This window comes from Sminthopsis crassicaudata, chromosome 3 (genome assembly GCF_048593235.1).
Source record: "Sminthopsis crassicaudata isolate SCR6 chromosome 3, ASM4859323v1, whole genome shotgun sequence".
NCBI lineage: Eukaryota > Metazoa > Chordata > Mammalia > Dasyuromorphia > Dasyuridae > Sminthopsis > Sminthopsis crassicaudata.
This window is the reverse complement of record NC_133619.1, coordinates 497,178,059-497,205,479: the sequence shown is the minus strand read 5'-3', so window position 1 is coordinate 497,205,479 and position 27,421 is coordinate 497,178,059. Positions and strand designations below refer to the sequence as shown.

General features: G+C 35.4%; 1 protein-coding gene across 1 annotated transcript in view; it reads right to left on the bottom strand.

The window, feature by feature from the left end:
* Window positions 1-3,896: 3,896 nt before the first annotated feature.
* KCNJ1 (potassium inwardly rectifying channel subfamily J member 1) overlaps window positions 3,897-27,421 on the bottom strand; it is a 57,654-nt gene continuing 34,129 nt past the window's right edge. The window contains exon 3 of the mRNA XM_074303826.1: window positions 3,897-7,099. Coding sequence (XP_074159927.1) covers window positions 5,951-7,069 — 1,119 coding nt within the window. The 5' untranslated portion in view covers window positions 7,070-7,099 and the 3' untranslated portion in view covers window positions 3,897-5,950. The remainder of the gene's footprint in view (window positions 7,100-27,421) is intronic.

The window sequence follows — 27,421 nt, the reverse complement described above, 5'->3', positions numbered from 1 at the left end:
TGCTGGACAGAAAGAGGAAATTCCAGTCATTGTTCTCAAACTTCTGGCTTCCAAAATAAAATACTCTATCTCCTCTGTCAAGCTTTGATTGACATTCTGCTTCCTGTAATGGCTGGCAATAACGGCTAAGGGGCAGGGCCATCACCCAGCTCATTTGCATATCTCCCCCCCCCCCACCATGGGGTAGAGGGGATTTTGTGCCTCTATACTTAGAGGATAATTCTCTGAATCATAGAATCTTAAGTGTATGAAAAGGTCTTGAAGGTCATTTATGTTAACCATTACAAAACATAATACTATTCCCCTATTGTCTAGTTAAAAGGAGCAGAGTAGTACAGTGGAAAGATCTGGCTTCAAATCTTACTTCTGCTACTTATTCAAGTCAATGGACTTGAAGGCCTTTTATGTCCTCTGTTGAAAGAGGGAATTAAACTAAATGACCTTTGAGGTCCTTTTACCTCCAAAGTGATTATCCTAAATGAGGACTTCCTAATTATGGGAAATTGAAAGCATCTTTTTCCATCTTGCAGTTCTGATTGTTAATGAAAGCTTTAATTATTGAAAAAATTTTGAAAGTTTTGGGCTCAGGAGCATCAGGACATTTAACAGAGTCAAAAAGGTATCTTCATTATATTTCAAGGGCTAATTAACAAGGGTTCAGAAGGCCTGGTCACAAATGTCTTTGTCATGAAAGTCTGAGGAAGCCAAATAGTTAGGAAGGATTGATCCTCACTGGAACACTGACTTTATATGTATCCCAGGCTCCAAATGCAGAAAATATCAATAATACCCAATTTCCTCTAATGCTCATCAGTCATTCATGAGAGTCAGCTTCCTTGTACTTAGCATATACCTGAGTGATGTAGGAAAGACAACAATAACAACAAATACTTGAAGTAGTCACACAAGGATGGATTTCAGTATCTGATTGCAGTCTAGATTCAGTGGGGATAATTTACTAATGAATATGACACCAAAGCTGAGATGAATGTTTGTCACAATCTAAGGTGGAGTGCCTAAAGAAGTATAGTATTCATTTGCACCTTAAACCTTTCATTCCAACAATCTAGTTAAGTGTTTGTTATTTCTCAGCTTAAGGGGGGGGAGAAGGTGGCAGGAAGTGAGTTATTTGATTCTACTTTTCATTTTCATTTTTCTATCAGTGGCTCTGCTTGGCCTCCAAGAACACTTTGGATAAGTTCATCACCTGAAATTTTATCATTATGGAGGTTGATCCAGCTTTGAAACTCAACACCCTCTCAGCACTTTTGGCTGTTTCTCTCCTTTGAGGTAGGGGAGGTAGAGCAATGAATTCTTCCTGAAGCCGTTTTTTTATGGAGTGCTCACAATCCAGCTAAACTCTTATTTTCCACCAGCTGTTCTGCTTGATAATGATTCCATGAGCAACCCTTTGATACCCCTCTTTTAATTTCATTTTGTATACTGTCGTCCCTTATTAGATTGTAAGATCCTTGAGGACAAGGATAGTAATTCTTTTTCTTATTTGTACACCTAGCACTTGGTATAGTACATTGTAGGTCTTGTTAGCTATTAACTATTGCTTAAGTAGAGTGTTGCTTAAGTAGAGCCATATGACATGCAGAGACCATAGAGATAACCTAATTTCTTTCTTTCTTTCTTTCTTTCTTTCTTTCTTTCTTTCTTTCTTTCTTTCTTTCTTTCTTTCTTTCTTTCTTTCTTTCTTTCTTTCTTTCTTTCTTTCTCTCTCTCTCTCTCTCTCTCTCTCTCTCTCTCTTCTTTCTTTCTTTCTTTCTTTCTTTCTTTCTTTCTTTCTTTCTTTCTTTCTTTCATAAGAGGCTCAAATGGGGGAAATTACTTACCTAAGATCACACAATTAGTAAATAGCAGGACTAGCCCTATAATTCTCTATCCAGGCTTTCCCCCCATATTCTCAATGCTACATCTCCTACCTTATGCTATTGTAGAATCCAAAGATCTTTATACCCTATATTTTAAAATTTTCAAGGAAGGAGTCTCTATAATCTGCCTTTGTCATACATCCCAGTGTCTTATAATGCTCATGCCCAGAATCTTCTTCCTTATCTCTAATTATTGCTAAATGCATGCCCATTCTCAGTATAAATTGAGAAGATGCTTCCTGTGCCTTTTTGAACAAAACAACTTTTCATATTTTCCTCATTGTTTCCTTTTACCTTTCTGATACTAATGTATTGAAGTCCTGTAGCCTTCCCTTCTAAAGTCAAGTACCCCCAAACCCAAATCTAGTGTCAGAGCTTGATTTCTCATTTTCAAGGTCCTTTTAAGAGCCAAAACCCAGATCTTCAGAGTCAAAGATTCCATGGCAACTATACTAAATTGGCAGATCAATGGCAGTGGAAATACTGACCACAGGAAGGCAGTTCCCAGGCACTCAGGGTAGAAGCAGCAAATGAGTTAGAAAGGATAGACTTTGATCTGTATTCACCAATTCGATCCATTTTTTCTACCTTATAAAAGGAACAACAATACACGAAAAGGAGGCACAAAGATCAGGCAGAGAATAACCAATTTAGTCAAAGGTTCTTTGTTGCCCAGAAAATTTAATATACCTCTTTAGGAGAGTTATTGTTTTTATCCATTTGCTAGCACCTTGTCCCACATTATAAATATTGAGTGACCTATTTAAAATTTGTACCCTAAGATTCATAAGACAAATGTATTCTTTTCAATCCAATAACTATTTGCGAATATTTCTTATGTACAATGCACTATACTGAGTGCTGAAGCTTCAAAGACAAACATGAAAAATCCTGCCCTTGAGGAACTTACATTCTACTGTGAGAATACATTTCAACCGATAAATAAATATATGTTTACATATAATAATATAAAGTAATTTTGAGAGTGAGAGGGCACTAAAAACTTTGGAGATTAAAGCAAGTCACATGAAGACAAGTGAAGACCGACATATGAAAGTCCAAATACAATGACTTATCTATGAGTATACATTTCCCAACTGGCTTCCCTCCTCTGGACTTGCTATCATATCCCTGTGCTTCATAACTCTCTCTCTCTCTCTCTCTCTCTCTCTCTCTCTCTCTCTCTCTCTCTCTCTCTCTCTCTCTCTCTCTCTCTCTCTCTTTGCTTTTTATTGAGGCAATTGGGGTTAAGTGACTTGCCCAAGGTCACACAAGTGTGTTAAGTGTCTGAGATTAGATTTGAACTCAGGTCCTCCTGACTTCAGGGCTGGTACTCTATCCACTTTACCACCTAGCTGCCCCCCCCATACCTCTTCTTTTGTATGTTGTCTTCCCCTAGTACATTCCTCAAAGATAGGAATTGTCTTCCTTTTTCTTTTTTCTTTGAGTATTCCTAGTGCTTGACACAATGCTTGACACAGTGCCTACCATGTGTAGTTACTTAATGAATGTTTATTGACTGACTAATCAAACAATAGATCAGGTGACTAGACCAAGATGAAGGTAAGACTATTTTTATTCATTTTTCCAGTATTCTCCAGCAAAATCAGTACTTCCTTGTATGTTGAATTTAAATTATCAGCAATTCAGTCCCTGTGTGAAATGCTTTGCTTCTCTGTTTCACATCCACAAAAAACACTAATTATTAGTAATTTAATGTCACATTGGATTACAAGGATCAAAGTATGTAGATGGATTGACCCATATACTTCCTCACTTCTTAAAAAATAAGACACATTCCTTTCTCATAAGACTCCCATGGCACCACCCTATATACAAAAGACTATGATTGTAAGTGCCCAGTAGAGTAACACCAAAGTATAAAGGTAATGAATCCAAGAGAAGTTGTCTCTTCTTTGGTCATTCAGACAACAAGTGTATTTTATTTGATGACTTCCCTAACCCCCAAATAAATCTACCTCTCCCCAAGAAAAAAAACCCATTCTATCTACTTACTGTTTTTTAAAATAAGTTTATTCTCTAACCATTAAGTATTGCTTTTGAAAACAAAAGCATTAAGTATTTACAGATTTTATATATTAATTGACACTCTGACAAAAATTGATTCCTGCTTAGAAATAAGTACAGATACCATCTTCTATAGTTCACATTCAGAATGGCAGCAGGAATTGAATAAATTCCAGTACAGTCCTATAGCCTGAGTAACTGAAGGAGGAAGAGAGTTGGAAGACTGGTCAGTTTCTTGACTGCTACATTTCACTGCTATCTATTCTCACTTCCCTTTTGGAAAGAGTTGGATGATAATAAGCCCTAACAGACAAGTCCAATGAGCCTTTTTGGAGACTTTGTTTGAGTTTCCATTTCAAGTATAGCTTCATACCTTTAAACTCCTTGTTGGATCTCTTAGGAAAATAAACCATATCCACTGTAACAGAATTTTCACTTATAATCCCAGTCAACATAGGGAGAATATAGGTGTCTTTTGGGAAAATGTTATCACAGCTTTCAAATCAAGTAATTATCTTTGCAAGGAAGTATGGATACAGCTTCCAATTCATTGACTTAAGATGTGTCTGTCTATACATATATACAACATGAAACAGAAATTTTAAGCTGTTAAATTGGCCAAAAATCAACATGAGGCTTGAGTTTGGCTCTTTCAAAAAATGATTTAGCCTCCAGATCTCCACTCTACTATAGGTTTGCGTAGACACAGTGGAAGAGGGCTCGTCTGTGTTAAGCAATTGCTGGACCTTTCTGGGTACTGACAGCCAGGAGTGGGAAGTATGGCCCATAGCCCAAGAGTTATTTTTAAAGTTGGATCTGTATAGTTTAGTTACATAGTTACTCCCTTTGTTCAACAGCCTCCTCTTCTTTCTGGCAGTCAGGGTTCTCTCTTCTAGTTGAGCCCATGTTTCATTTGATGCAAGAGAATGTTACAAGAGAGATAATTCTCAATTCTCAGCATCAGTTGAATCAAGTGAGAATACAGCTACCCTGAGAAATTCACAATTTCTTTGAGGGGTGATGGTATGGAAAGGGAAAATGATTCTTTCGGATCCTATTTTTGGATTTCAAAGTGGTATTTGTGTGTTCCCTGTCATTGTGAATAATTCATGAACCATGTTTAACTTTCTTGGGAAAAAAAACAAAATTACTACTTCTTTTGCTGAGACCTTTCAATCAGTTCAACTCTTGGAGTCTCAACTTTTCTTTTGTAAAAAATCAAGGAGGGTAGACAAGATGTCCTGTGAGGACCTTCTATCTCTATCTTTATCCCTTCTATTTCTAAATCCATAATTTTTAGTTACTGATCCCTGCAATGCTTTATTGGGACTAGTTTTCATGGGGGCACTTCATGTAAATAAAAGGCATGAAAATAAAAGAGAACAGGAGGGAATAATTAATGACAACATAGACAGCCAGAATGAATCATCAAGATAAAATATCTCTATTTTTCCCCTTAAAGTTGTCTATTTCCCCCTTGTTGAATTATCTAGAGAAATCAATTCTTCAGCTTCCTTTATTTTATCAAGAGTAATACATGATCTGTTGTAATGACTCTGGCTTAACACAAAGTAAAAATTTGGACAGATCATCTCCTTCCCATGATCATTCATATGTCAATGATCAATATTGCCAAAAATAACTCCCAGATTGCAAGGGATGGGGAGAGGGACATTGGAATTTGCTTACTTCAAATGTTCATATCACTTCAATTTAACAACAAACTCTGCAAGTTAAGAAAGTGAATACACTAAGCTATCTCTTATGAACTCGGGCAAAAATGAAGTAGCTCCTGCTCTCAAGGAACTTACATTCAGATGGTTTGATGTTCTAATTCAGTTGCTTAAAGAATCTCTTATATACTTCTACTGCCTGAAATTGTTAGTTCTATGTTCTGTAAGGAAAGACCACAGAATACAAAGAATAATAGTACTCATTAACTTCCTCTGAAAGTTCTTAAGTGTCCGTGAAAATTCTGATTGCTTCTTTGTGTTTCTAAGTTAGTATGGTATTTTTGTTTTGCTTATTCTAAGTAGTAAGCACTACATTTTGGTATCATCTGTTTCACTGACTTCTGCCAGGACAAAGTTGGGATTGTCATAGCCTTTCTTCAACCTGGCTCTGGCATCTTTCTCATTGTAGAGACATAAGGCACAATGTGGGGTATCCACTGCTACTGTCTTTCCGAAATTATGGAAATCCACTCTATACTTCCCTTCCTTGGTCTTGGACACTATGGGGGCAAAACGATAGCCCCATAATACTTCTTCAGGGATGTAGGATGTCCGGACCTGACAGGTAGCACTGGTGGACTCCACTGTTCCATCTAGAAATACCACCAATTCAAAATCTTGCTGGAGAAGGTTTTCAGGAGCCATTTGGAAGAAGGGGCTGTTCTGATCAATTACGTGATAGATAGTCAATGGGGAAATAAAGAATAAGTTTTCATTGCCTGCATCAACCACAAAGTTTATATTGATCTGGTCCAAAATAATGGTCTCTCCTTCAGGTGTGACTGTCGTCCTCAATAACTTGCCATAGATGTGACTGCCAATCAAGAGGCTTTTCCTGAGGTTAGCCACCCGGATCAGAAGACAAAGCTTTCCACCCCGTTTGCTGATGACAGCATTCTTACTAAAGGTGATAGTTTTAGCTCGTTTCTTTGGTCTAGAGATCTTGGCTAAGATGGCACCACACATGAAAGAGTTGATAATAACTCCAAGGATGGACTGGAAAATGAGAAGGAAAATAGCAGTGCCACATTGTTCTGTCACACATCTGTAACCATAACCAATGGTAACTTGGGTTTCTAGAGAAAATAAGAAAGCTGAGGTTAAACCATTAATGTTATCCACACATGGAGTATGGTTGCTAGATGGGTGAAACTCTGGAAGATCTTTATGTATGTAGGCTACTGCATACCATAGGAGGCCAAAGAGGAACCAGCTGCCTAAGAAGACAGTGATAAAAATAGTCATTTTGTACCTCCACTTGAGGTCAAGCACTGTTGTCCAGATATCTACAAAGAAGAAAAGCCTTGATTGTGCTTCCACATTGCCAAACTCTATGTTACATCTTCCATCTTTGGAGACAAGCCTTGCTCTCCGTCGGGAATGTCCAAAAAGATGTACAGCAAAATATTTCCGGAGATATTTGAACATCCTTTATGTCAGCACTCCAATCTGGAAAGTCTATCAAAGTAAAAAAAAGAAAAAAATTACAATTCTATTTACAGTTATGACAATGGAAGTAATTCATGCATGGATTTAACTATATAAGGAGAGATTTTTACATTACAATTCTGGCTATCAGGCCATTTGGACTAACTTGGGGATATGGATTGGTCACCAAAATTCTCTTTTCTAAAGGAATTCTCCACTGAAGGGGGAGTTAAGATTCTCAGATATTTAGGATAATGGTTTCATAAAACAAAGTTAGAATTCTCTTTAGTATAATTAAAATTTAATTAAAATCAATAAGAATTTTCTGGAATGAATTTTATGTGTCCAGTACTATTTTTTTTTTTTTTTGCTTTAAACATTAAAAATTTTTTTTATTATAGCTTTTTATTTCCAAGATATATGCATGGGCAATTTTTTTAGCATTGACTTTTGTAAAACCTTTTGTTCCAACTTTTCCCCTCCTTCCCCCACCCACTCCCCCCAGATGGCAGGTTGACCAATACATGTTAAATATGTTAAAGAATAAGTTAAATACAATATATGTATACATATCCATGCAGTTATTTTGCTGTACAAAAAGAATTGGACTTTGAAATAGTATACAATTAGCCTGTGAAGGAAATAAAAAATGCAGGGGGACAAAAATAGATGGACTGGGAATTCTATGTAGTGGTTCATAGTCATCTCCCAGAGTTCTTTCACTGGGTGTAGCTGGTTCAATTAATTATTGATCTATTGGAACTTATTTGGTTCATCTCATTGTTGGAGAGGGCCATATCCATCAGAATTGATCATCATATAGTATTGTTGTTGAAGTATACAATGATCTCCTGGTCCTGCTCATTTCACTCAGCATCAGTTCATGTAAGCCTCTCCAGGCCTTTCTGAATTCATCCTGCTGGTCATTTCTTACAGAACAATAATAAGAATAATATTCCATAACATTTATATACCACAATTTAGTCAGCTATTCTCCAATTGATGGGCATACACTCTGTTTCCAGTTTCTGCCACAAACATTCTTGCACATATAGGTCCCTTTCCCTTCTTTAAAATCTCTTTGGGATATAAGCCCAGTAGAAACACTGTTGGATCAAAGGTTTTGCACAGTTTGATAACTTTTTGAGCATAGTTCCAAATCGTTCTCCAGAATGGCTGGATGTATTCACAATTCCACCAACAATGTATCAGTGTCCCACTTTTCCCACATCCCCTCCAACATCCATCATTATTTTTTCCTGTCATCTTAGCCAATCTGACAGGTGTGTAGTGGTATCTCAGAGTTGTCTTAATTTGCATTTCTCTGATTAATAATGACTTGGAGCATCTTTTCATATGGTTAGAAATAGTTTCAATTTCTTCATCTGAGAATTGTCTATTCATATCCTTTGACCATTTATCAATTGGAGAATAGCTTAATTTCTTAGAGTTAATTCTCTATATATTTTGGAAATGAGGCCTTTATCAGAACCTTTGACTGTAAAAATGTTTTCCCAGTTTATTGTTTCCCTTCTAGTTTTGTCTGCCTTATTTTTCTTTGTACCAAAACTTTTCAATTTGATATAATCAACATTTCCTATTTTGTGATCAATAATGATCTCTAGTTCTTCTTTGGTCATAAATTCCTTCCTCTTCCATGGGTCTGAGAGGCAAACTATCCTTTGTTCCTCTAATTTATTTATAATCTCATTCTTTATGCCTAGGTCATGAACCCATTTTGACCTTATCTGGTGCATGGTGTTAAGTGTGGGTCAATGCCTAGTTTCTGCCATACTAATTTCCAATTTTCCCTGCAATTTTTGTTAAACAGTGAGTTCTTATCCCGAAAGCTGGGGTCTTTGGGTTTGTCAAACACTAGATTATTAAAGTTATTGATTGTTTTGTTCTTTGAACCTAACCTATTCCACTGATCAACTAGTCTATTTTTTAGCCAATACCAAATGGTTTTGATAACTGCTTCTTTATAATATAATTTTAAATCTGGTACAACTAGGCCACCTTCATTTGATTTTTTTTTCATTAATTCCGTTGCCCAGCATTATTTAGACATAAGAGCAGACTATCTCAGTGTCACAAATTACAGAGAACCATTCTCATAGTGGTTCTCTGTAGTTTGTCTGGATCTCAGTGAAGGCAGCAGTCATGATCAACCTTTCTCTTACATCATCTCATTATGCAAAGATTTCATTATTAGGAGCCAGTTATCAAGAAGCAGCCTCAAAATTTCTTTAGACAATGCCATTCCACTCAGTTCTTCACTGCTTCTCTGAGAGAGGCAAATGTTACTCTCGTGAACTCCATTTTACAGAAACAAAAAGATTTTCTCTTTAAAAATTTAGTTACTACAGCAAAAACAACTGTTTGGACATGTATACATATATAGTATTTAATTTATACTTTAACATATTTAACATGTATTGGTCAACCTGCCATCTGGGAGAGGAGGGGAAAAATTAGAACAAAAGGTTTGCCAATTGTCAATGTTGTAAAATTACTCATGCATATATCTGGTAGATAAAAACTATTAAATAAAAAATAATAAAAAATTTAGTTACTAGTGGAACCAGATAAAAATTTGAGAGTCCTTGATTATTGGTCTCTGTCCTAAGCACTGTTTATCACACAGAGTTTGAGAGTTGGGAGATACTTTAGAGATTCTCTAATCTGAATCCTATTTTTTTTAACAGATAAGGAAACTGAGACCATAATCTCACACTATGCAACAAAGGCAAGACTAGAATTCATATTTTCTGAATGTCGGTAGGTATTAATTAGCCATTACTACATGCCTGTCACTGTGCTAAATACTGAGAAATACAAAGAGGAGAAAAAAAAACATTTTGAACTCAAGGAGCTTACATTCTAATGGGAGGAGGGGAGAAGATGCTAATAAGTAATTATATATAAGGTATATACAGAACAAGTGGAAGATAATCTGAAAAGAGAAGTCATTAGCAACTGGGCAGAGAGGAAAATTAGTAAAGCACTTCTGCAGAAAGTGAGATTTAAATAGTCTTAAAGAAGCCAATGAAGCTGAGATAAAGATCAATGTTCTTTCTACTACACCATGTTGTCCTCCCAAAAAACTTTCTTTTACCATCTCCACCATCAGTTCAAAAAGAAAAGATAGAAAGAATAAAAGAGGTTCTAATGTTCGCTATGCTTAGAAATATCCTCATGATACTTTGAATTAAGTGCAAATATAGTTTTTAAATAAAATTCAAAATTCCTCTTCAGCCATCTATACATTCATAGGACCAAGGAAATAAAATTAACTAGAGACTGGTTCTAAGAAAAAAAAAAAGGAAATTCTCAGAGATAACTTGTTCACTAAGTTAGCCAGCTGAAAACAAAGAAAAACAATTCTAGGTAATAGTGATCATAATTTAATTACTGCTGTTTCTTTGCCTACTTTGTACTTGGTAAACCTTAAAGCAAAGAGTAAGCATGATCTAATATTTTTGCTGTGAAAGAGAATCTAAAGTAGAAAATGCTGGTTGACCTTGTCATCAATGTGCTAACAGAAGACTACTCCTCATCCATACCCTCAAAACTGGGGCTAGAGAGTCTGGATGCAAGAGAAACTGCTTCATTTGTCTACTCCAAGGATAGACCTCCTATTTCCTGACTTCTTACCTATTCTGAGGCAAACAGTAACTCAGAAGATAGAGCACTGGATGTGGAGACAGGATAGACCTCAATTCAAATTTGACTTCTGACACTTATTAGTTATGTGGCCCTGGCCAAGTCACTTAATACTGTTTGCTTCAGTTTTCTCATCTCTAAAATGAGTCAGAGAAGAAAATTGGAAACCACTCCATTTTCTCTACCAAGAAAACTGCAAAAGGTGATCAAGAAGAGTTGGGTGTGAATATAAATGATGAAACAATAACAAACAACTTTTACGTAGTTATGACAATAAAATGAGATAATGTTCTAAAAGCTCATAGTAAAAAAGGGATAATTTTGTAAAAGCACAGTATAATGTGTGGAACATAGAAGGTCTTATGTGAACACTTATCCCCTTCCCTTCCCATATCTTGCACCCTCACCCATTCATGAACCTTGTCCTCTGGTATAAAGGATTTTAGACTCTCAATTGGGCATTTCATATCAGATTACTCAATGGAAAAAGTTTCATATAGACCTTACTTTTACTAATTGAATTTCACATGATAACTTAGATAATTTTTAGGTCACTGCAGTTTTAATTGATCTTTAGATACCAGTTTTTTTCTTATCTTATCCTAAAATAACTGACATTTATAGAGCTCTTTTCATATATGATCTCATTTGATCATAGGGTGATAGATTTAGAACTGTGCAGGCAGAAGCTCTCTGACCCCATCATTTTACAATTAAAGAAACTAAAGCTAGGAAGGTCTTGCAGGTTGGTAGGCATCAGAGATGGGAAGTGAACTCAGGTCTTCTTGACTCTAAAGCCAGTGTTCTTTTCACTGTTCCATGTGATAAGACATCCTAATTCCCAATTTCCTGATTGGAAAACTGAGGCTAGAAAGGTTCATACAGCTTAGGGTTGGAATAAGGAGTCAGATCCCATGTTTTCTGGCTTCCACTGTAGCAGGATCCACTCCTGTTCCTTACCTTGCTTTCACAACATAATCTTTTCATGAAATAGCTAAAAATCTATCAGCCAATGCACTGACTTTTGTAAAGAGAAGAATCTTTTTAAAATGGGAATAATTTTCCACTAACATATCTTTTAGATGGATGTCATTTTTTCTAATAGCTAAGTATATCTGCATGGCCACATGGCAATCAGTCAATCAATAAATGTTTATTAAGTGCCTATTATGTCCCAGGCACTATGCTAAGAATCAGGAACATTTAGTTAGTATTTTTTTTAGTTGTGTCCAACTCCTTGTGATCCCATTTGGGGTTTTATCAGCAAAGATACTGGAGTGGTTTGCCATTTCCTTCTCTGACTCACTTAAAAAAAAACCAGTATTTTATATTTTTCCCAATTATATGTCAAGAAAATATTTGGCATTCATTTTTACAAAATTTTAAGTTACAAAATTTTCTCCTTTCCTCCCCTCCCCTCTTTCTAAATGGTAAGCTATTTGATATAGGCTATACATGTGTTGTCATGTAAAACATATTAGTCACAGTTGTGAAAAAAAGAGATAGATCAAAAAGGGAAAAAAAACAAGAAAAAGAACAAATGAAGTAAAAGAAGTATGTTTCAATCTGCATTCAGAATCTATCAGTTTTTTATCTGGTTGGGGATAGCATTTTTCTTTTTTTAATTAATTTTATAATTATAATTTTTTGACAGTACATATGCATGGGTAATTTTTTTTACAACATTATCTCTTGTACTCACTTCTTTTCTGAATTTTCCCCTCCCTCCCTCTACTCCCTCCCCTAGATGACAGGCAATCCCATACATATTAAATGTGTTACCATATATCCTAGATACAATATATTTGTGTAAAACCAAATTTCTTGTTGCACAGTAAGAATTCTGAATCGAAGGTAAAAGTAACCTGGGAAGAAAGACAATAGTGCAGTTTACACTCAATTCCCAGTGTTTCTTCCCTAGGTGTAGCTGATTCTGTCCATCATTGATCAACTGGAACTGAATTAGATCTTCTCTATGTTGAAGATAGGGGATAGCAGTTTTCTTCATGAAGTCTTTGTACTAGTTTTGGATCATTATGTTGCTGAGAAGAACTGAATAATTTGTAGTTGATTATCACATAATGCTGCTGCTGATGGGAACAATATTTTCTTTGTACTCTTCATTTCACTTTGTATCAGTTTGTACAAGTTTTTCCAGGTTTTTTATGAAACCATCTTTCTCATCATTTCTTATAAAATAATAGTATTACTTTACATTCATATACCACAGCTTTATCAGCCATTTCCCAATTGCTGCTATAAATATCTCTGTATATGTAGGTCCTTTCCCCCTTTTAATGGGATATAAACTTAGTAGTGATATTGCTGGATAAAAGGATATGCATAGTTTGGTTGCCCTTTGGGCACAGGTCCAAAATGCTCTCCACAATGGTTGGATCAGTTCACAATTTCACCAACAGTGCATTAGTGCCCCGTTTTTCCCCACATCTTCTCCAATATTTAATACTTTGTCATATTAGTCAATCTGATAAATATGAGGTGGTATCTCAGAGATATTTTCATTTATATTTTTCTAAACAAAAATGATTTAGAGCATTTCTCCATATGTTTATAGATAACTTTTTTTCTTCTTTTGAAAGCTATATGTTCAATATATTTTGACCATTTCTCAATTAGTTTTATAAATTTGATTCAGTTCTCCATATATTTGAGAAATGAGACCTTTATTAAAGATATTTGCTGAAAGATTGTTTCCCAGATTTCTGCTTTCCTTATAATTTTGGTTGCATTGGTTTTGATAATGCAAAAGTTTTTTTTTTTTAATTTAACATAATCAGAATTACCTATTTTACATTTCATAATGCTCTTTATCTTTTATTTGGTCATGAATCTGTAACTCATCTGTCTTCTTCTTTAAGAATCCAGATTCTAATACAGTGATCCAAGACAATTCCAATAGAGTTGGAATGGAAAATGTCATCTGCATCAGAGAACTATGGAGATTGACTGCAGATAGAAGATTACAATTTTCACCTTTTTTTTTTCTTTCTTATTTTTTCCCTTTTGTTCTTATTTTTCTTTTACAACGTGATAAATATGGAAATATGTTTAAAATGATTATAGGTGTATAACCTCCATCAGCTTATTTACTGTCTTGAGGAGTGGGAAGGGAAGTTGTAAACATTTGTAAGTAAAAAACTGTAATGAATTGAAGGAGTAAAAATTTGGAACTTAAAATCTTACAAAAATGAATGTTGAAAACTATCTTTACATGGAAATTGGAAAATTTAAATTTGGAAAAATAAAATACTTTTGAGAAAAAAGAATTTGGATACTATGGTCCTTGGTGCATATATGTTTAATATATTATTAATTTATCATCTATGGTTCCTTTTAGAAAGATGTAGTTTTCTTCCTTATTCTTTTAAAATTAGATCTATTTTCTCTGCTATCCCAATACTGCTATTTTACTTTAATTGAAGCACAATAGATTCTGCTCCTGTCCCTTATCTTTCTGTGTGTGTCTTTCTGATTCAAGTACATTTCTTGTAAACAACATATTATAGGATTCTAGTTTTTGATCCCTTATTCTTTCCTTTTCCTTTGAAATCATGAATGGCCAACCATTCTGTGACCATTGTGTTCATCAGAGAAATTAGATGGAACAGTGTATTGAACTACTTGACCAGAGTTCAAATCTAGCCCTAGACATTTACTAGTTATATGCCACTGGGGGAAGTCATCTAACCTGTTCATTTCTTCATCTTAAAATGAGGATAATAACAGCACCTTCCTGTGGGGTTACAACAGTAAGGATCAAATGAGATAATAATTACAAAGCACTTAGTACAGTGTATGAAGTAATACGTACTGTGTAACTGTTACTTATTATTATTATCATCTATAATTGATCAGCCTCTATGACTTCCAGAGATGTAGACATTCAATTTTTTGAATTTCTCTACTGCTTTCTAGATGTATGTTTCTTTCATGTACCTACTATCCTTTCTGACATTGCCTAGCAATTAAAGAGGAATGGGATACAGTGGAAAGTGGGATGGAATTGGAGTCCAACAAATTCAATCTAATCCTGTGTCTCACTTGTATGACATTGGACAAATGACTTAATTTCTCTGGGCCTCAGTTGTCTCATTTGAAAAATGATTATTCTGCCAGTTCTAATTGTATAATCCTGTGAACCTGTTGTTTACTATCCATCTTTCAACCTCCCTTATGTCAGCTGTATTCTGAATTTTGACCAGCAGGAGATAATGAGTTTTTAAGTGTTCATATAGTGTCTATACACATATACACATACATATACACACACGCATGCATGCACATACAGAGAGATAAGTGCCAACTAACATTAAGATAGTTTCAGGGGAAAAAAAAGATTTGGCATTAATTTCTACAAGCAACATTCACTATTTCATTAGGGAAAACCTGTGGTACTTTCTCACTGAATTCTTTGAACAAAGTATGGTATTTATACAGAATGCTTTTTACAAATACTTGGTTACCTCTTAAGCTATCAATTTATTCAGTAGTGACAGAATTCTATAGAAGATGATAGGGTACAGAAGAAATTCATCCTCTACTAAACCTATTATTCCCATAACAAACCTATTACTCACCTGTCCAATGTGATTTATACAATAGAGAATAGTTCAGTCTAACCACAGATAAAGTTAATATATATTTTACAGATTATTAAGAGATTAGTGATGTTATGTTATATAATATGCAAACACGTTTTTAGGTTCCTTTCTGTTGAAATAAGCAAATTTCACTAACAATCAAAACTGTACCTGGGCTAATATTTACCAAGGTATTCTTAGTGGATTATATTATTACTGTTTTTTTCTCTTCAGTGTTTGTACATGTTGTAATCAGCAAAGCTCCTTACAATTTAAAACCTTTATGTAAACTTCCCAGTGTTACCTAATCTATATATTTAGTAATACCTAAGTAGTGTATGCAAAGATTGGAAGCCTAAAGGTTGAGGGGGAACCAGAATACCAACCAGGAAGCCTCAGTGGTGAGATCAAAAATAGGAATCCTCTTCCTGAGTTCTACTAATTTAGCAAAAAAGTCTATATATAAACCTTGAAACCTCTCAGGAGTTATATGAGGAGGACTTTAGAGATCATCTCTCTTGTCACACAATTATCTTTTGCCACATCTTCTTTGGCCACTAGCACCTAGGTATTACAGTTGCTAGTTAAGTACCAAATTGTTGCACTCTTCAAAGATCCACATGCAAGTTAATTTGTCATGCTATCTGTTTCAGTCAGTCTATTTCTGCCTCCTTTTAAAGACCAAGTTCCAACTCTGAAAATTCTTATCCTTGAAGTGTGATCTAGATATTTTCAGTACAGCTATTGCTGTGATCTTAGTCAATATCAGAAAAAAGGCCTCATCAATAAGGCAATAAGGACCTAGGCCAAGAGCATTCACTCTTTTTTCATATCATTTTCATCTTGGCCAAGTAATTCACATTGAATTCAGGAGATAGTAGGGAAAAAGAGGGATTTCCCTAACTTTATTTGGCAAATGCCCAGAATATGCCTGCTACATTTTCCCCTCAGCTAAAAAATGTTCTTCCTACATTTATACATCAGTGGCGTCTTCTACTGAATACAATGTTCTCTGTACCAGTAAATAGGAAGAAGATTCAATGAATAACACCTTTGATCATTATTACATATCAATCTATTCATAGGCTTGGCAGTCTGGGCATTTCTACAGTTACCTGATACTTCTGAAGAGTTCATCTTTCTACCTTCTAAATGGGGAACAAATTGCTTAAATATCCTTTCCTGCAGCACCAATTTTGAACTTTCTGGATGGCCTGAGTTGAATGAAGCTATTAAAGATTCAATCTCTGCAAGTAGTTCCAGTTCCATTAGAACCTTCAAGGATAAATTAGTGGATAGTGTGATGTTCGGGCTAGCTTTCTGGAGGTCCTCCGGGAGGGCCTTGGTCTCAGCAGGATAGTCACCATGAGGATGGACAAGAATAGAGTGGTTTAAAGTCTTTATTGTCTCCTTCACAGTCTGTCTCCTTCACTGTCTGTGTCTGTCATAGTCTGACCCAGTCTCAGTCTGACCCAGTTTCTTCTAGCAGTCTGCCAGTCTGCCAGTCTCAACCAGTCTCAGTCTGAGTCTGACTTTATCTGCAATTCTCTCAACCCTTAAATACCCTATTACAATTACATCATTACAGAATACTGAGTATATGCCAATCTAGAGTAATTATATCATATATCAAACTAAAGTGATTATATCATTATATCATACCACATATATATACATATATATATGTATATATATATATATATATATACATATATATATACATATATATATGTAAACTAGAAAACCATTATCTCATCAATTCCACAGAGTTAACACCTTTTTTCAAGTATACTTCTCCAGAGTTTTGGCCCTCTTCAGGATAGGAAAGGGATGACCTCCTCCCTCTTGGCCCAAAAGTTATTTTCAGACCAGGGAAGTCTTGGTACAATCTCCATTTTCTAAGACTATACCCAAATTTCTCTTCCTCTTACGTAAATTTTGACTCAGAGCTTTCCCATATGGACCATTTTATGGCAATACATTTGCAGGTCAGGCGCTCTTTCCAGAGTCACAGCTTTTCCTTGCACCTGTCTTCCTATTCAACAGAAAAGCCATTGAGTTCCCGTATCAACAAGGAATGATGGGGATGCATTGTCAACTGGGAATCTCACTTATTTTCTGTGGCTATTATCTAGACTGGCAAATTAGCTAATCTCTTGATTATTTAAAATCAGGTAGCTTTCCAATGATCTTCTATCTTATGTTTTCCTGGGACATCATTACTTTCGTAGTAAGACTCTAGGCCATCTGAGAGTAAATCTGAAGATTATGTGGTTGCTTTTTCTTCACTGTGTGTGTTTCCAAGAGGCATCACTAGATAGTAAATCTCTTTTATCTGGTCTCTCAGTCAAATGATATATTGGTAATGAGTCACACCTTTGGTCTTGCAATTAACCACAAATGTATTTCCATAATCACTGAATTTTTTTTATTTGATCATAAGTTATTATCATTCCATCTTTCTATGCCTAACTAGTCTTAGCCTATTCTTTGTCTTCACCATGACACCATGACCTTCAATCCTTCTACCTCTTAAACTAGATCCTTAGTCTTCACTTTCTTCCCTTCCAAGACTTAACCCTTTAGTGAATCAGTTCAACTTTAAACTACTTCCACTCCAAAATCCCTTATTCATTTGCCCTATCACAGTTCATGCTTTGCCAAACTCCAACCCTGAATTACCCTGAATTACAGATGTTATCATCTGCCACCTTAGCTGTTACTCACAAAATGCTTAACAGATCTAGAGGAAATCATGCCTCCAAATATACTATAAATTCATGTTATCTAATCTTAGCTGAGCCTTCACTGCATCAAGGACTTTGTTATTGTTCAGTCATTTCAGTGACATCCAACTCTTTATGACCCTATTTGGGGTTTTCTTGATGAAGATACACAAAGTGATTTGTCATTCCTTCCTCCAACTCCTTTTACAGATGAGGAAACTGATGCAAACAGGGTTAAGTGGCTTATTCAGGGTCACATAGTTAGGAAGTATCTGAGCCCAGATTTGAACTTAGGGAAATGAGTCTTTTTGATTTCAGGCTCAACATTCTATGCACTGTGCCACCTGGTAGCCTTATTAAGGACTTTTCACTTCCCTATCTGATTATCCTATTCTTCACAGTGGCTATTCTAAAAGTATCTTTTTTCCCCAAGATTCCCATATTACTCTTTCCATGACTTCTCTCAGCTTAACAACCCTGTCTCACACATTAACAAATTAATGTTTTTCTATGAATGGTGTATCTTCTTCCCCTTTGCCAAATCTCATAATTGCCTAAAGTCATTTTTCATTTATTTCCTCCTTTACTCAAGTGCTTAATGACAAACTGGTTTTTCTCAACAACATATCCCATCTTTTCCAGCAGATTATTCCTTACAATCATTTCATTTATCTCACTAATTTTCAATTTCCCCCTTTCTACTGTTTTCTTTTCTGCTGCCTACATTCAATAACCCCTTCCTTAAAATACCTTTAATATGTATCAGCCCATCTATATCCATAATTCCATAAGCCTGATTCCCTTGTGGTTCTGCTGGCATAGGATTTCCTTCTAGTTTCTATTCTAGTTTTGATCTGTATACACAGAGTCACTCCAGTTCTTAGCACAATGCATGGCACATAACAGACACTTAATACTGCTATCATACCCTGAATCTGGCCTGGATGCTGGATCCAATGAACTTGTATGTGGCTCATATGCCTTTCAGAAAGGATCAATTTACTAGAATTCAGTGTGATCATTATAAGAATTTCTCATAGTGCATAGTAGAAAAATCTAAATACTTTTGTTCTCACAACAAGGTGGGATCTGAAATAAAAAGCTGTGATGCCATGTAGGATTTGCACAGTACAATATGGTTTATGTGGTTAGTGAGCATTTTCAGGTAGAGCTCTAAGAAGACTAGACTGTGTAGACTGAAGAACCTTGAATAAGATAATTAAGGAGAACCAGCACACCTAGTCACAAGTGTAAGATGACCAGAAATATAATCTGGAAGGTCAGTAGTTCTCATTATTAGAACTCTGAAGCAAAAACTTTCAAATTCTCATGGTAGACAAAAACAAGATGTCTGGTGGGATTCTACCAGTTCTAATAAATGTCTCAAAAGGTTTTCAGGGGGCCCTGGTGCTTTTCTGTGACTCATGGAAAAGGTAGTAAGTGACACAAACTGCTTAGAGATGCTTATTTATTGGGACAATCTCATTATTTTTAGATGGATACTGGAAATGTGAATTGAAGCTACTGATAGCGTTAGATTAACTAGAAACTTGTGACCTAAAGCAGTCAATAGAAAAATGTCAGTGTGTCATCTATGGAAGTAAATTTTGTATCTGTAGGGGATGATAGGGGATACACACACACACATACACACACACACACACACACATACACACACACACAATAAGAGCCAGAGCTATGCTTAGTATTTTCAAAGGAAAATTCAAACTATTTGAGCTGCTTCTATAAGAAGCAACTCAAACAACATCCAGCCTTTGGATCCTGTTTATAAATCTCTGGATGGGGATTGAAAGGGCATGAAGAGCAGACTATGGGTGACTAACCACTTTACACAGTATACATAGGCTTACCCTACCATAAAGCAGAGGTTTTTCCAAGAAGCCAGAGAATTATGGAAGAATTATTCCTCTGTAGTGATTCACCTACTTAATTTGAATCAAGTTTCATAGATTTGAAAATAGAAAGGACTTCAGAAACCTTCTATCAAATCTCTCTTCCCCCATTTATAGATGAGAAAAACTGATGCTAAAAGAGGTCAAATAACTTGTCCAACAGCTAGGAAATATCTGAAGTAGCATTTGAACTAGGATCCTCTAACCTCCAAAAACAGCAATGACCTAGCAGAAATGAAGACCACTAAAGCAACTTTACCCCATCTTCAATTTGACCACAGCAAGTAGATTTTAATCACTCCCCTTTTAACATGCTAGGGACATGGATGAACAAGGAGAAGGCTTAGTGGACTCAACATGTGGCTTTTTAGTGCATTCCAACCATGCTTGAGGAGGTGGCCAAAATAGAATGCCGAGACCAAAATCAATAAGTACTGAGTTCAAATCCAGCCTCAGAAACTTACTAGAAGTGTGACCTGGGACAAGATATTTAATCTTTATCTGCTCCAATTAGCGCCTACATGCAAAGTTGTTATGAGGATGAAATGAGATATTTATTTTTTATTTTTTTATTTTTTGAAATGAGATATTTATAAAGCACTTTGCATAGTGCCTGGAACAGAGTAAGTATTTAATAAATGCTTGTTCCCTTCTCTTTCCCTTTAGGTTGATGTTTTAATGAGAGTTTGGCATCCAGCAATTGTAAGCCTTTGAGGATAGAGAAGATAGAAGCTCATTAGTAAGCATTTCTTATAGTGATTACTAAGGAATAAGCATTTATTAAATGTTCCTATGTTCCAGGGACTAGGGATACAAAAAACAAGTAAAGTGAAAAAGTACCTGCCCTCAATACATTTACATTTTATCAGGGCATACATACATAGATATATACAAAATACATACCACATTGGTACATGGTGTTGGGATGGGGGGGAGAGGCATCAGCTGCTAAGTAGTTTAGGAAAGGATCTACACAGAAGATGGTGCTTGAGCTAAGTCTTGAAGGGAACTACATATCGCTAGAGGCAGAAGTAAAAAGGGAGTGAATTTTAGGCATGAGAGATGCTAGGAAATATAGGTCATATATGAAGAATAACAAGAGAACTCATTTAACGGGATCTTAGTTTACATGAAAAAGAGTAATGTGGAATATGGCTAGAAAGGTAAATGATTGTGAAGGGCTCTAAACACTAAGCAAAGTCTTATAGTTGCTCCTAGATTTAACACAGTTAATACAGATATTTGTAATGAAGTGGTCAAGAATGAATTTTAAGAAAATCAGTTTGGCAATTTGTGGCAATTTGTGCAGTGGAGCAAGACTTGAGTCAATGAGACAAATTGCAGGGGCAGAAAGTATTATAGTAGATTAGAAAAGAGAAAATGAAAGCCAATTCTAGAGATGAGGACATTTGCAAGACATGTTACAGAGGGTAAATAGTAAATATTTGGCAACTGATTATATTTATGAAGTGAGGAACAGTGAGGAACTGAGGATGACATCCAGGTTGTGAACACAGGTCTTTAAAGGTGATGGTGCCCTCAACAGAAAATTGAAAGTTTGGAAGAAGAGTCGGTTGAGGTGGAGGCAGAGGATGAAAATGAATTGTTTTGGACATGCTGAATTTGAGATAACTCTTGTACATCCAGTTCAATATACCTAAATCAGTTAGTGAGTCAGGGCTTGAGTTCAGGAGAGAGACCACGAATGGATTTCTAAATCTCATTGTTAGCTGCATAGAGATAAAAATTGAATTAATGGGAGATAAAGAGATCACCAAGTGAGAAGTTAGAGAGAAGAGTACTGCACCTAAGACAAAACTTTGAGGCAAATCTACATTCAGAGGCTGTGATATGGTTAATGTTTGAAAAAAAAAGAACTAAGAAGTAGCAATCAAACCAGTGGATAATTTGTCCATTAGATAAATTGTCAATGGATATGAACAGAAATTTCTTAAAAAGAAAAAATAGTCATTAATAACCATGTGAAAATAATGCTGCAAATCTTTTTTTAAAAGCAAAATTTAAACAAGTCTAAGGTCCCATCTCTTTTCCATAAGATTGACAAAGATGACCCCCCCCCAAAAAAAATGAAAAGTGACAATTGTCTAAGGGATTGAGAGAAAAAAAACATATTAATGTACTGTTGGAGATACTATGAATGCGTCCAGATGCTCTGCACTATATACAAAATCACTGTGTGATTTTAGAAAGAGAAAAAGGATCTGACTATCCAAAATATTTATAGCAGCTCTTTATTCTAACAAAGAATTAGATTGTAAAGGGTGTATATTGATTGGGGACTGTCTGAACAATTATTGTGAGTGTAATAAAAATAATGAAAATCTAGTTTCAGAGAAATTTGAGAAGATATTCTTGAACTGATATAGAGTGAAGAAAGCAGAGCTCAGAGAGTAAATTCTATAATGATAACAACAAAAATCATATAAAGAAAAGCAACTTTGAAAGGTTTAAGAATTCAATCAATGCAATGACCTATACTATTTCAAAAGACTGATGATGAAGCTTACTGTCCCACAACTTGACAAAGGACTGAAGTTTTATAATTTATATATGTATGCATGTAAATGCATATGTATGAATGCATCTATTATTTGTATATATACATATGCATATATATACATAGAGATACACAATAAATGTGAATGTGCTTTTTTTTTTTTATCACTATGTAGATGAGTTACAGAGGTTGGATTTTTCCCCCATTGTTTTAGGGCAGAGGAAATTATAGGAGGATTAGAAGGGAGAATTCTACTAATGGAATGCTCCCCCCAAAAAACTGAAAAAGAGGAAAAGGGGGTCATTTGAAACATTTAAAATGCAAAACAAAAGGATGTTCAGAATGAAATACAGATAAATATCTGTAAAAAGCTACATGCTGAGTTTATTATATACTAATAAGAAAAAGAAAGCTATGTGAAATAGAGATTTGTGGTTTCATGCTCAAAATTATTTTTATGTTTCCTTTGTACCTGGAAATGCTCTTTTTTGATGCTTGTCAAAATTGGGGATTTTAAAAAACTTTTAGCAGAAAGAAAGGGAACAGGTGGAAGGAGAACCAAGAAATAGTGTGTCACAAAAACTTAGAAAAGAAGCTGCAGGAGAAGAGGTCGGTTAACAGTGTCAAATGCAGGAATGTTAAATGATGAAGATGAGGATTTAATTAAGACAAGGCTATGAGATTTAGAAATTGAGATCTCACTGATAATAGCTGAATGATAAGATTAGAAATCAGATTGCAAAAGAGTGAGAAATGAGCAAGCAGAGAGAAAGTGTACCCAACAAAAGAAGAAGGCTATTTCAAGGAGTATGGCTGAGGAAAGAGGATAAATACTGAATATTAGCTGGTCTAATGTTCAGCTATTAGAAGGTCTAAGAAAGTTTTGATAAAGCTAAAGGGAACTTGGATACATCTGTAGACAGCAAGAAAAAAAACCAATAGAGAGGAAGAGATTGAAAATCAGAAAATTGAAAAAATTAAGAAAATAATGCTTATGGAGGCAATCTTTTGGAGAAGATGGGAGGGAAGAATTAATAACCCATGTAGAGCATTTTGCCTTGAGGGGGGATCTACTTCATCATCAAAGAATGAAGTAAAAGAAAAAAGAATGCAAGATAATGTCAAGAGATGATGAGATAAGGGAAGAAAAATAAAGGCCAATGGTGAAAGTCCTGATCTATACCAGTATCATCATCATCATTATCATAGATAGCATTTACATAGTACTTTAAAGTTTGCAAATATTATTTCATTTCATCCTTGCAGCAACCTTGAGTGGTAGGTGCCAATACTATCCCTATTTTACAGGTGATGAAACAGGCTATGAAAGATTGAGCAACTTGCCTATAGTCTCACAGCTAGTCAATGACTGAGGACAGATTTTAATTAAAGTCTTCCTAAACCCAGGTCTACAACTCTATCCCCTGTTTATGCAGAAACAATTAGGGAACAAAATTAAAATAGGTATAAATATAAGCTGTGATTGACTAAAGGTTGCTATCTCAGGGACAAAGAGAGAAGTGATCATTCTAAAGCAAAAATAATATATAAAATGTGGTCTTTTAATTGGATCTTTAAAGATGGAAAGGATTTCACTGAGCAGAGAAGAGCATTGACTATGGGAGCACTCATGAAAAAAGTAATGATAGTAAATAAGAAAAATGTTGAGTATGAGACTGAAAAGAATGAGATAATGAAGAGACCAGACTAACTGGAGCAGAGGCTACATAATAGAAATAGAAGAAAATAAAATTTAAAATGGAGTTTGGGAAAGAGTGTTATGTGATACAGGAATCTGAAGCAATAGGACTTAACAGAATGTTTTGTTATTTTTTGTCCTTTGTTCTCAAAGAGGACCATGACATCAAGGAGATGATGCCATGAGATGCAAATGAATTGGATTTAAGTGAGGGAAAACTGTGCAAGGTCATCTGCCTTACTTTCCCCTCCAAAACCATCTGGATCCAGTGGCCAGACAGAATGCTTTACTGAATTAAAAAAAAAAACCTGGTTTCAAATATTTACATCTTTAATACTAGCTATTCAAACAAGTCACTTACACAATGAGAGATTCAGTTTCTTTATCTCTAAAATGGGGATGATTGTGATAAGTATTTATCACTCTGGCTTGTAAGGATCAAATGAGATAATTTATGTAAAATGTTTTGAGATTCTTAAACACCATAAAATATGTTATGATTATTGTTGTTATTGTTGAATGCCATACTGAAGAATTAGTGTCAAAATGAAGTTGAATTAAAGGAATTAAATCACTTTTTATTATAATGACAACATTCAGGAGTAACTTCAGCTAAAAGTGGAAAAATATCCAGGATTTTTGTTGACCTTCAGAGATTTTATGGTTTACCTCATGCTGGGATATGCCTCTGTTCTGAATTAATTATAGGCTATTACCTGAAGTTATGGGTATGGGTCACCTTCACTTTCCCTACCAGAAATCAGCTGTGGTTGGCACAGTGCCCCAATCTATAGGCATGAGACCTTTTATGCCTCATTGGACAAGAAGAATCTGCCTAAAACTATGAGAGAAACATTAGGGATCCTAGTTATCTAACCTAGAGAGAAACAAGATGAGTGGTATTTTTTTTTCCTAATCCAGTATTTATAGAATATGAACTAGGTTTCATCCATTATGAATTCAGGGCAGTGTAGGCTGGCATACAATATTGGTGGCCCAAATTTGGCAAAATTGTGAAAGGATAGAATTATGAAATGGTTAGTCTTCTGGGATTCTTTCCTCCTCCTCCTCCTTTTTTAAAAGTAAACTTTGTCTCCCAAACTTCTAGGCTCCCATTGCCCTCATGTTGCTCTATTCTAAAACTTAGCTAATTCACACTAAAACATGACTCAGTGGATATATTCTTTTTCAAATGGGAAATGGAAAGAACAATTTATATTCCAAAGGCACAAATCCCCAATTATGGAATTTTAAGCACTGTTGTACCTAAATGTGAGGACAGGGAGGCTATGGCCATGTACCATAATTTATTTTTTTGTAATTGAACACCCACTCTGCCTCTTTGCAAGCTTGGCTTTCTATATAACTCAGATCTCCTCTGTCCTCAAACAAAAAAAACATTATTTGCCCCTAGTATTTCTCATTTATTATTCTAGGTCTCTTGAGACTCCCTTTCACAGCTTATGATCCAGAAAAAGGAGTACAAACTACCTGTTATCATCCACCCCATGACAGCTCTCCTCTGATAGCATTAGCTTATTAAAACTTTATTTTTCAAGGTTATTAGTGATCTCTAAGTTGCTAAAACTGATACCTTCTCATAGTCCTCCTCCTCTTTAACCTTTCTTAAGGTTTTGGCATTTTGTGTCTTTCTTCTGGAGGATCTGTTTTTTGCTTCTGTATATTTTCTTCTTCTCTTGATGACATCATTTTCTTGCTCTTCTTCTACCCCTCCTACTATTCTTTCTGTTTTCTACACTGGTTTTTTCTCTTCCTCATCCCTAATGCCCATCTCTTGTATCTCTTTTCTTTATAATATCATCCAGTCCCTTGGCTTCAGGGATCTCTTCTTTTTTAGTTCACATATATATCTGCCTATCCAAATTCTACTCCATGAATTGAATCCCTGTGCAGCCACCTCCAATACAATTTCCTAAATTCCAGTTCCATATCTCTACCACAGTTACTGATCATTTCCACAATTTCTTATTGTTTTCTCAAACTTAGCAGGCTCAAAATTGAACTATTCTGTTTTCACCTAAGTTTGCCCATCGTCCTGGAAGTCCTGTTCCAGGAGAATTACTGGGTTTTAGACCAAAATAGAAACAATTAAAAATTAACATTCACTCTGAGCCAATCAGGGCCAAATAATAATCAAGTGGGCTTTGGCTTGGGATCCCTGCGGCGCTCTGCTTAAAGGAATGTAAATTTTCATAGCTGAGACCTTTCAAAATATCTTGGAGTTTATGGGCTAGGACCAAGTTTTAAACCCAAATCTCTTAAGTCTCTTAAATTGATCAACAATAGGTACCAGGCCAAGCCCCACTAGGTCACTGTTTGGGCTGGATTGACTCAGAGTGAATGTATAGCAATTGTTTCCTTACAAACCAGAAAGCCTGGGGGTATTCCCCTTCCAGATAGATTTTAGGGCAGTGTAGGTCATTCTCTGCCTCATTTCTTCCCTAGCCTTAATTATTAAATGAACATTGCCTCAGTCAGATTGAAATTTGTTAAAAACTTAAAAAGGCCAAGGTCTCCCATTTCATCCAGGGCTATATCCAGTCATCCTGATCTGTATTTTACCACTGGACCCAGATGGCACTGGTAAGGAAAGTGAGGTACACTTTCCCTTGCACAGCTCTCCCTCACTTACATCCAATTTTCTTGCATGTCATGGCATCATCTTCTTGATAATATGATCCTTTACAAGAATAAAGGACAAACAACAAGCCCTTCCTCCTAGACTCCCTGTTTCTATTGATGGGCTCATCATAATCCCAATCATTCAGGCTTAAACTTTTTAAAAAATCTTTTTATTTTCAAAACATATGCAAAGATAGTTTTCAACATTCCATCAGAATTGATCATCACATAATCTTGTTGCTTTGCACAATCCTCTCTTGGTTCTATTCATTTCACTTAATGTCAGTTCATGTAAGCCACTCTAGACCTTATTAGGCTTAAAATATTAAATCATATTTGACTCTTTTTCTTGCCTCAACATTCAATTAGCTGCTATATCCTGTAGAATCTATTTCGATAGTTTCTCATGTTTGCATCTCTATTAACATAGCCAACACCCTAGCTTGAGCGCGCATTTGTCATTTTTTACAAAACTATTTTTAGTAGTCTCCTTTCTGGTCTTCCTGTTTCTTGTCTCTCCTTGCCCTAATCTGCTCTAATACAGCTATCAAAATAACCTAATGCTATGCTCAGATGTGACCAAATC